At 33.2% G+C, this 11,530-nt stretch overlaps 1 protein-coding gene across 1 annotated transcript; it reads right to left on the bottom strand.

The window, feature by feature from the left end:
* Window positions 1-680: 680 nt before the first annotated feature.
* On the bottom strand, window positions 681-2,641 carry LOC134852083 (transmembrane protease serine 13-like). The gene is made up of 4 exons (XM_063868361.1): window positions 2,638-2,641; window positions 2,261-2,559; window positions 1,583-1,727; window positions 681-856 (listed from the first exon to the last, which is right to left on the bottom strand). Exons 1-4 carry the CDS (start codon window positions 2,639-2,641, stop codon window positions 681-683), a joined length of 624 nt encoding a protein of 207 aa, XP_063724431.1.
* Window positions 2,642-11,530: the final 8,889 nt, after the last annotated feature.

Below are 11,530 nucleotides of genomic sequence, written 5' to 3'. Positions count from 1 at the left end.
ATAAATTTAAAAGTAGAATTTCAAGTGAAGTCAGATTAAAAATGTATGAAAAAGCATCTGGAAGAACCCTAAAAAAGGGTGAACAGAAAAATATATTTATCAGAAAGAGGAAAACGAGATTAGAAAAAGGCAGCATTTCAATCTTCAAAAAAAGTTAAATATTTTAAACAAAATTTACAATCACTAGAACTACTCCAGTAAAGGAAAATAGGCCTATGCTGTTTTTGAGCTGTTTTGAGCAACTAGCTCCAATTGTCTCTAAGTCATGAGTCGTATGCCCTTCAGTAGTCATTTGCGTAGACTCGTTGAAACTATTGCTTCCCGTCGTCGTATAATTTGTTGGATCTTCGTCGCTTCTGCCGACTCTGATTCGTCCGAGTTTGTTGATAAACCTAAATAACGAGGTAATTTCAACCTTGATTATGCAAGAACAAAAACAACTGTACGTTCAGAAGGAATTTATTCTAATGAACGCAAAAGTATGAAATATGTGGTAAGAATCCATGAGAATCCAAGTTTTTACGAATTTCTTATATTTCATTCAAATAAAAAAAACGAATTTCAAATCTTTTAAAACCGTGCGAAATTTAAAAAAAAAACAAGATAATATTACGAAGAGTGAAATCTATCAGGATAAGCAGAATCCGAAAAATAAATAAATTAAATTAACTTAGCTATCATTACCCGCCGACTTCTCCGTCCTGCTCGAATAGCCCAATGTAGTAAGATACTCTAGCAGCTGCACTGGTTGTAGATTTGTCTCCACATTTTGTATCCCACCCGTAGTTGACAACCCCATAAACACAAACTGCTTCTTTTTGTTTGTCTACTAGAAATAATGGGCCACCGCTGTCGCCTAAATTCAAACAATAGCTTTGTTAAAATTTGGTTCAAATCACAACTTGATTTATTTTGAAGATAAAAAATTCGAAAAAAAAAGTTTTCCAAGGGAGATTGTTTTCTTTTTTTTTTCTAAACCAACCTGGAAAGTTTTTGGCGACAAATTTTGAGAGTGATTTTCTAAGTGACAAATTTCTAAGTGATTTCTAATTAGTGTTCTCGGTCAGGTGAGAAAATCAATTTATTCGACCAACAAGAAAATTAATAAAATTTTTAAATGAAATAATATTCAAAAACTCTGGGAAAAATTTTTGGATTTGCCCCGCTGCAATTGATTTAAAATCAGTCTTCTCGCCCATGGCCGTTAAAAAAACTAAAAATTATTATGTTCCCTATTTTATGAGCCTTATAATAACGTTATGCGCCTTAGATATTGCGGAATATATGCACAAAAAATTGTATAACTGCTGGTGATAACGTTAATTTTTCAAATCTCCGCAACAAAACCCCACTGCAAAGTGGAAACTTGTTAAAAGGTACAAATTTTCTTTTATTTTTGTTATTATAAATGCCAGAAGTTAACTGTAATTTTACAATTTCCATATATGGAAAAACAATAATCGTAGACCTTTCATGCTATTTTCTGTACGCCTGGAATTGTAAAGAAAGTGTATGACAAGCATTTTTCCATTTATGAAAAGTGTATGATTAGTATTTTTAGTCAACCCTGGTTTTAACCAACCATCACAAGTGTCCCCTATGGGCTTGTCATCCTCTTCTCTCCTCTTTCCCTCTAGATCAGTGTAGCAGAGAAGGGATCCCTGAGGACTCTGATCTCCGTAGTGCCTCCTACACTCTCCCTCGTCCACTTCATCCAACTGAACCTCCTGTCAAATGTTTATTGCTTAATCTTGCTTTGGTCGAAATTGGTCCAAACAAAAAGGTTTTTTATTGCGTCGGTCAAAGCAAGGGTTTTCGGTCGCGCCGTGTAAAGCATAAGGGTTTTTGTCGCATTGGTCTGAACATAAAAACGAAAACTCGGCCCGAGTTATTTAAAGGTTGCACCTTTACTATTGGAATAAATAAGTTTTATCAATTACTGTAATGGCAACAAGGAAAAATTAAAGCATGTCGACTCAATTTGATGAGCAAAATAGCCCAAAAATATGGCGAAGACCGCCCGTGTGTGCGAGACAGGAAAAATAGTCTACTTAACAATCATCCTATGGTATCTACTAAAGAATTGCTACTCCTACAAATAAGAGCAGTAAACTAAAACTATCTTTAAAGCGTTCTGATTATATTTCAAATTTTGCAGCATTCTGATTGGGCAAAAATTGACTATTATTAATTTAACAAGTATTCCTCTTTCTGGAAAGGAGGGTAATTGTAAAGTCGGCCTGGAAAAAAATACACTAACCATTAGAAAATCCGCTGGAGTTGGCAGGATATCATTATCTTCATCCCCAGATTGGATAAGTCCCATCCCTAGTGACCAAATATCCAAGTTATTCACATTCGATAGTCCAGTTAGCCCCCCACAAGGCACCAAAGGTTGTCGGTAGGGATCGAAAACGAGGGGATCTTGTAGAACCACAATGGCCATGTCGTAGCCAGCGATGCCTTCGTTAGTCTTGTATGGACTCAGGTAGAAATAATGACTCAAATAATGAATCATCTGAGTGTTCTGTTCGTCCAGAAAAGATGCTGTGTATGCTCCTAAAACGTAAAATAGTTACATAAAAATTTTGAGCAGAAGTATGTATTTTTTCAGTTAGCCTAGTTTTATAAACTTACTCATACGAATAATCATAAATTGAAATTCCAAAAGTTTGGCCATAAACTAGAACTTTTTTGAGGATAGCTTTGAAGGCAAATTGGATTTCAGGCTCGTCTTCACGTCTATAATAAGCGCAGCCAACTGTGATTTTCCTTAAAAGTTGCTGACAAAAAATTCCCATTTGTAGGATTAAATACTCGACGATAAAAAATGTAAAGCCTAAGACTAAAATCTTTCTGATATCGACATATTTTACAACTTTAATTATTCTATGTAATGTTCATTGCAACTTGATTCACGATTGGTCCTTTGATTTGCAACTCTTGATATTTATTTTTTCAAGTTGAGTTTTGAATCCATTTGATATGTTTTTGCATATTGGTTGGCGTTTGAAAACTTGAATCATATTTTTTGTGATTCTGTGTGTTTCTTCAGGAAACAAGACTCACTTGAATTTTATCCCTTATTCCGTCTTCAAAAAGTTGAAATTAGATTTTTTACGTTGACAAAAATTTAATAGTTTTTTTTGTGAAGAGACTTCCTGTTAATTATATCCCGGGTCGACCGAAACTTCTAACCATGCAAATTTTATGAAAACACTTTTTTTGCCATAGAGCACCATGTAAATCCATTCGTATAGAAAAGTTATAAACTGATAAACTTCTTCCAGCAGCAATTTGATCAAATTTTGACCATATTTAGCTTAGCTTAGATTAGATAATAATAAAGAAATTTAAAGAAAGTTGTAAAGAAAGTTTATAATTGTAGAGAAAGTTTGTAAAAAAAGTTTCCGTTAAAAACAAAAGTACCTGAGATCACCGCGACCCATGTGGCATCGATCCAAACTAAAATCAAACAAGACCGTTTTTACTTCAGGGCAAAATTTTGAGTGTTTAAATTGCTCCCTTAAGTCAACTAAAAGTTTCTTTTTGGTAAAAAGAAGAAAAATTGTTTATAACCTAAATTTTTTTTATCCTACTGCAGGCTATGTACTGTACCAAGTTATTTAGTATGCTTGTGGTAACGTTTGAATTGGAACAGATTGCTTGTTTCACTTTTTTTGAAAGAAATATTTTGTTGCCCTATTTTTATTATAACAAAAAATGTAGCGCAAAATTTATGCCATATTGAATTATACTCATAGAAGTAGTCCAAAATTCAAACTATTTAAAAAATCTCCATTCAGTTTTCAATCAAATGCCTGGTGAAAAAGTGCAATCAACACACTTCCAGTTTTCGATCTTGTAATGATTTATACGTCATTACTGAATTTGATTTCAAAAAAAACTAAATAGTTGAAAAACGATAAAAAGAATTTAAAAAATAGTTCCTTATGTTTCATTTCGTATGGTAGACTATCATACCTTATGTTCCTATTGGATATTTCAATGATTAAGACTTGCAGACAATCTTGTCCTAGGCATGGTTAAAGATTCCATACTTTGAATTTGAAAAAGTGACATTTGGTAATTTAGTTGGTTTTTGCGGTTTCTGAGTTTTTTTTGTGAGTTCAGACCAAATAAATGATGATTAAATTTTTTAAAGAAAATGAGAGCAATTGAGGCAAAAGCGGATTGCGCTTCCTCAGGTTTTGATAATATGTTTGACCTTCTTTCTGCTGAGACCAGTCAAATTTCAAGAGGCAATGTGCAGCTGACAACACGTGGGTGCTGTTCAAAATAGTACCACCACATCCAGTTGCTGTATCAGCGGTTTCATTGTACCTAAAATTTGACAAAAACACTTGCGGGAGAAAAAACCTAAATGTTTAAAAATGCTTTAATGACAATTAAGGGCGTAATTTTATTAAAATTTGGTTTAAAGGACTTACTGGCGTATTCCGGGTCTGAAAGTGCGTTTTAACCGTATGCAATAACTTCGACCAAATCAATTTTAGCTGAAAAGAAAAATGTTTTGGTACGAATAAGCTTCTTAGAAAAAATCATGCCCTTGGAAGAATGAAAGCTGATGGTGAAAACTGGCTTTTTTAGACGGTAAGACAAGAAGAATTCTTCTAGTTTTTTGTAGAGCTCGTTAAAAAAGAACCTCTCAAAGCTGGCATTCCAATGTGCAAAAACTGATTTGGCCTTTATATCAATGTAATGGAAGAGGAGTTGGATATACTTAACAATCTATCTCCCCGCTATGGTACTCACTTAAGAATCTCCACCCCTATAAATAAATGCTTTAAAATAGCACTGAGTTTTCTATTGAGATGTATAATTTTGCTGCATTCGGATTGGTCGAAAAAAATTGACCATTTTGATCTACTTAACAATCTCCCCCCTTTCTTGAAAGGGATGGAGATTGTTAAGTAGATCCCACGAGTTTATTATGAACTTACATAATCAGTTGTACAAAGAAAGGATAAATCGTTGCGTTTTTGACTGCTTTTCCGCCTGCAAAACATTGCATATATAGTGAAGAAATCGTTAAAATGTTGTATTTTCGTGTTTATTTATCAATTATGCTTACCTGTTATTTGGGATTCAGCTTTTTGCGTCTTTTTGCTCGAAGTCCTCAATTCGTAAATTTGGAGTGAAACAGTTAGAAAAACCATTAAGAGAACACAGTGCATTTCGAATCAACTCTCTGCACAAACTTAAAAATCATTGAAGAAAGTGTTCAAACGGTTTTCCTAGTAGTGAACAAGCTAGGCCCATCTTCTTAGGCCCGCTCAATTGTCTCAAAATAAAACACATATGTTAAGTGCCATATTTAAAAAGTTTGTGCATTATGTGAAACACTAGCGCAATATTTGTGAAACTAGTGCAGTTTTTGAAGCGCTACCCGCACCGGAATTCCATGGATAATAATCGATTATATTGAATTTTTGTCGTCTGTTTCAATAAATTTCGATAATAATAGAAAATAATCGATTAAAAATGGATTATAATGAAACTATTTTCTATTCAATAAAATCCGAATATAATCGATTATAATCGATTATAATCGATTATTTTTGAACGAAAATGAAACTTGTTATTTATAAAATTTTTAATTTTGTTCAAAATTATCTCATTTCCTATTTAGTGCAGTTGCTACGTATTACGTTTCATAAAATCTTAAATTTCAGAACGAAATTTATATACTTTTTTTGGCTCTACTTTTTTAATTCATTGCAGTTTGTCTAACACTTCATTCACTGTTTTTCGCCCCCACTCTCCAGTTTACTGCCTCCCACCCCCCAGTTTACCGTCCCCCCAGTTAGGCCCCCAGTTTACTACCCCCCCCCCCCCCGCTTACTCCCCCTCCCACCATTTAACCTCCCTAGTTTACCAGTTTACCCCCCCCCCCCCCCGATTTATTTACCCACCCTGGTTTGCTTTATTTACCCAACCCCCCCTCCCCAGCTTATCCCCCAGCTTCTCCCCTCCCCCAGTTTACAATTCCCCTTACAAAAAAGACAACGAGCCATACTCAACACGACTTTGCAAGAAACTTAGTTTAAACATAGGCTTGCTAACAATTTCTTTTGGTCGTGCGGGCATTTCTAGTCATTTACTGAGCGTTGCCTAAGATCGTGCGTTAGTTTACTTACATAATTGAAGGAGAGACTTGTTACTATGGTCTCTGACTTTTTATCTCTGCTAAAAATTCCCAAAGTCAAACCAATTCCAGAGAAAGAACAGTCAGATGGTCGGGACAGAGTCATGAAACAGAACTCTCAAAAATATTGAGTTTTGTCGGCCTAAGATCAAATTCTGACATCATTGAAAAGCTTTGAACATCATTGAACATGAAGATGAACACATTTAACCTGTTATTCTGATTCGTCTTAAATGTATGCTGATTCTATGTCTTAAATTATTTTTTGCTTTAACTGCATGTTTTCAGGAAAACTTAGTAATTTTACATTTTTAAACTTGCTTTTTTCTTCCAGACATAGAAAGAACTAAAAATAGAATAGCCTAATTAACGAAATAAAATGGATTATAATGGATTTTCTTGACAAAGTAATCGATGATATTGAAGAAAAAAAATGGATTATAATGGATTATAATGGAATTTTATTTTTCAAAAAAATCGATTTTAATGACCACATAATCGATTACGTGGTCTAAATTTACCACAATAATGGATTATAATGGATTATAATGACAACATTTCAGACAACATTTTTACAATATAATCGATTATTATCCATGGAACTCCGGTGCGGGTAGAGCAAGATCTTTTCCAGAAAAATCAACCAAAACAAAATAGAAAAAAACGAGTCTTAGCTTGAAAGACTTTTCAAATGTGTTTTATACCAGATAATCCAAAGTTTATAATTCATCTCGAAATTTGTTCTCATCTGCGTGCTTCGATTGATTCACGAAAAATTTCTCCATGCAATATATGGCTATTGCTTATATCTACTCTGTAATGTTTAGCTAGTGGACAAAACTAAACGCGAATTCATGTTGTTTACCCATTGAAAAGCCTATTTGCAAGGGTCAGTTTGGACAACATTTATTCTAGTTTTCATAAAAACTTTTAGAATGAACGAAAGCACAAGATCTGAGCTACCCTTTACAGTTTGTTCCGGATTTGCAATTGCTTTTTTCATCCTCTACAAAGCTTCTAATAAGTTTAAGTACGTTCGAATGTTTCTGGGTTTGACCCGAAATCTCAAATTTCTAGATCAATGAATTCGGAGTAACCTGAATGAATTCGGAGTAACATTCAAGTGAAATTGTATTGAGAACCGAATATGAGCTAAATTTCTACGCTGTCAAGTCAGTTGACTCATTATGTTGACGATCGCATTTTTTTAAGAACATGGAGCTGAGTCCGGACTCACAATGCAAATTGATTGGGAGATATCCAAGTTTTCTTTTCTTTTGGGTCTAGTATGAAAACAAAACCCATTTTGTTTGATGAAATAGTTTTGCCATATATCAGCGGTTGATTTCAAACTTCCAGGAGTACAGTTGTACAATCCAGAATTATTTTCGCTGAGACATTTTCTATTGGCAAATTTCATAATAAATCAAAAAATTTGCACATAGTTATACACAGTTAAACATAGCCATACAAGATTTTTAGATTTGTAATCGTTTTTTTTAAATTTTTTGTTTGTGCTTAGGTTTAATTTTTTTCACATGAAATGAAATGCTTCTGAGCCTCTTCACTGAAAGCTTTCATACTTTTCTATGTCGGAAAAGGCGATAAGTTTTTTTGGGCTCATGTACTAAATAAAAATCAATATGAGTAGATTTGAAGTGTGCTTTTTTTGCTTTTATTTGTCTGCAGTTTTTTCGTCTGAACTATCCAAACTATTTTTGCTTTGATGTATCTTTTTTCAACAAACATTGAATTTTTTCTGTGAGTTTTTTGGATGGCCAGGGTTAGCAACATAACTCTGTTTTTAAGATAAACATGTTCAAGCCATATATCAACAATTGATCTCAAAAATTGAAAAAAGAAACAAAGCGATGTCTTTTGGAAGACAAGAGAGTTAGTTTCGATAGTGATCAATTGCAAAATTTGGTAGAAATAGTTTCCCAAGCGTAGCAGTAGAAACTCTCTTGACTAATAAACAAAAACTTGCACAAAATTTGTCAAGAACTTAAAGTGGTTCATATTATGAGGTTAAACTGTGTATACTCTGAATTGTGAGCAGATTCTGCAACAAGGATGCTCCCTTTGTTCATTTTTTGTTTTTTCATTCTCTTTGATCGTTCCGACAAAATTTTAGCATGCTCAAAGACTTGTATCTGGATTCCAGAGACGTACAAATACTAAATTGTGCGGCTATCCAGTGCACAGTTTGGCCTCGTAATGCACTCTCGTTCTTTTAGAGACTAACGAGTGTTCAGTGAAAAGTAAATTATGTTTATACCAGTTGTCTTATAAACCTGCTGAGATACTGTTGATTGGACCTTTAAAATCAAAAAATTGTTTGTGTTTAAATGAAAACTGGTTCTTGTTTGATACATCGTAAGTTTTGTATACATCGTATTGGCATTCGGGTAAGTTTTGCAAATAGGCTCAACGATTTTTTTTGAAATGTAAATACTCAACTTCTAGAATTAGTTTTTTTGAGCAGATGAATCATAAGGCATAGCTATGCGGTCATTAAAAGCTGGTCTTGACCAAAATCTTATTCGAAACATTTTTAGACTTTGAATGTTTTGATAAAATGTTTCCTTTTGATAGAGCTTGTAAGTTTTTCAATAGGGTCATCCATTGCCGCCTTTGCTGTCCAATAGGTTTTTTCTGTACCCGGATTGACCAAAAATGCTTATTTTACAATCTTTATTTTACCGAAAATGCTTTGACCGAAAATGCTTAACTTACAATTCCATCCACTAAAATTGCTTATCATACAATTCCTAACATCAAATGTATGGAAAAATACTAATCATAAAATGTTTATACATTTTCAAAAAATCATTGAAAAAGATTCGAACTAACTTCTGCGGCTCTTGAACTTTTTGATGGCGACAACAAAAACTTTTTTAGTAAAATTGAAACTGCCCCAAATTTTTTTCAACCGCAAATTTTAATATAAGACGAAGTCCTGGAAACACAAAAGTTGGATTTTTTCCGTTTGCCCGGATAACTTTTTTCAAACAGGCTAAAAACTCCTTTTTTTTTTGAATGGCTTGTTCATATATGCCTTGATCAATGTCCGATAAATTGAAGCTTTTAATTTAAAAATAATCATCTTTGAAAATTTTTGCCAAAATTTAAAAGTTTGATGCTTTCAGTATATGTTTTGTGAAAAGAACTCTTACACATTCAGGTCGTTTCCAATGCATTGTGAATGCGGACGATCAACCCTTTAGTGACTCTTGTTTTGAGTAAATCATGGGTTTAGTCACTTGAGTTCGGTCATGAATACATCCCAAAAAATTTTAGAAATAAAACTTGAATAAAAACCAGCTTTTTGGTTTGTGAAAAAAGCTTATCTTAGAGTTTTCTTAACAATTTTTGTATCATTGGAATTGCACGGAATTGTAAGATAAACATTTTATCATATATGAAAACAGTAGAATGAGCTTTTTTGGTCAACCTGGGTGTGGTGATTGCGTTTTTCAAAATAATTTTGATAACTTGCTTATGAGCCTCACGACTGTGAGGGAGATCTCTTATGATAAATGATTCAATTTTTTGTGATAACTGATTTTCCGTAAAAAAGAGTGCAAAATAGTTTAAAAAAATGAAAGCCGAAATGAGTTTTTGTTACTTGAACTTTGTTTAGAGATTTTTTTAGTGACAAATTAATAAAAAAAACTTATCATGACATCCAAATAACTCCAAAAACATCGTTTTTTGAAAAAATATAATATTTTGATTAATGTCTAGAGTTTTCAAAAACTAATTCCAAACTTTGATTTGAAAGACAAAATTTCAATGTGTTGTTGAATAGCTTGATGATGTCAAAAAAGCTTTAAGGAACCTGAAAGTCAATTTCAAGAGACCTCTCAGTCGTGACAACAAAATCCTAAGACGAGCCTCAGTATGCATAAAAACTGGCCTTAAAATAAGTTTCTTTTCAGACTGATTGATTGATTAAAAGCAATGGTAGAGAAAGTCTTGTGTTTGGTGTTTCCTGAAGCTGTATGTTTTTTGAAGCTGAAAACAATTGTTTTGCTGCGCATGGAAAAAGTAGCAAAACACTCCAAATTTTTTAATTAATTACCCTTAATTGTACTTTTAGGTTGTGGTTAAATTGGACACCCAAGGCTTTGAGCCATGGGGGCTGCTGGGAGCTGAAAGACTCTTCACAATGTCTTCATGCTCTATTCGAAACAACACCAAAAACAAACACTTTTTTTTATTTCTCACAACAATAAGCAGGTTCACATTTTGATATGAAGTAAGAAATTTGGACCTGCTTTCGAGTTGCTTGGTGAAATCAAAACAGCTTCAGAAATCTTAAAAGAAGTTTTTAAGAGTTATTTCAGTCATGAATAAAAAACCGAACAATTGCCTTAGTATGTAGAATAACTGCTCTGAAATCTTTTCTTTCAAGCCTAATATACTGCTAGCTCGGTTAAATTGACGAAAAAAATTGTGCTGTTTTTCTTTCATCCCTATTTGAAGCAGTTTTAATAAACTTTGAAGCAAAAGGTAGTTTTTAACATGCTACGCATAAAAAAAGTCAAAAAAATACTTGGGAACTTTTTTGATGAAAAATTGTGTTTTTTTTTCAGTGATTAGGAGGTTTTTGGAGGTGTTGACTATAAAACTATGGGCTGCTGGGGGTTGAGAGCCTCCTTACAACCAACAATGTCATCATGCCTTGCATAGAGTGGGCTGAGATGAAAAAATTACTCGATCGATAGTAAATAATTTAGACTGAAAGAAACACGCTGTTTATGACTAGTGGTTTCATGTGTTTCATTTTTTAGCCAAAAAATTAAAGATGAAATTCTTTTTTTCTGATTTGCAACCTTACAAAGAGATTCAAGGCGAAACCTTTCAAAGATTTTCAAGGTATTATGATCTGTATAGTCTTTAATTTGATTATCGTCTTCTCTAATTATATAGCTGAAAAGATCACGAAATTTGTAACACCCGATGATTGAGGTAATTTTAATTTTCATTACTAAATGCCTTATGATTTCTCAAATCTTTTGATTGATTAGCTGACTTGGGTGACCGGCTATTTGTTAGCGTGCCTCTTAGAATGCGGATCTCAAGGCAAAAAAATGAGGTTAGTTTCTCACATTTACAACTGTAACTCAAAATAAAGCTTTCAGCGTTAAAATGAGTAGTTTTAATATTTCGGCATGCTAATTGGCACGCATTCAAGCATTGCTATATCACAAAAAACTCAAAAATTCTAGATATAAGTTTTTTTGGCAAAAAGAAGAGTTTTCGCTCGCTGTGTTACTTTAGTCTCAAAAATTAATTTTTTTAACCTGTATTGACCAATTATGTTGATTAAAACTTTTTCTGCAGAGTCTTTCAAAA

This window comes from Symsagittifera roscoffensis, chromosome 7 (assembly GCF_963678635.1).
Source record: "Symsagittifera roscoffensis chromosome 7, txSymRosc1.1, whole genome shotgun sequence".
Lineage (NCBI taxonomy): Eukaryota > Metazoa > Xenacoelomorpha > Acoela > Convolutidae > Symsagittifera > Symsagittifera roscoffensis.
Note: the sequence above shows the minus strand (reverse complement) of the source record. Positions and strands in the feature narration are given on the sequence as shown.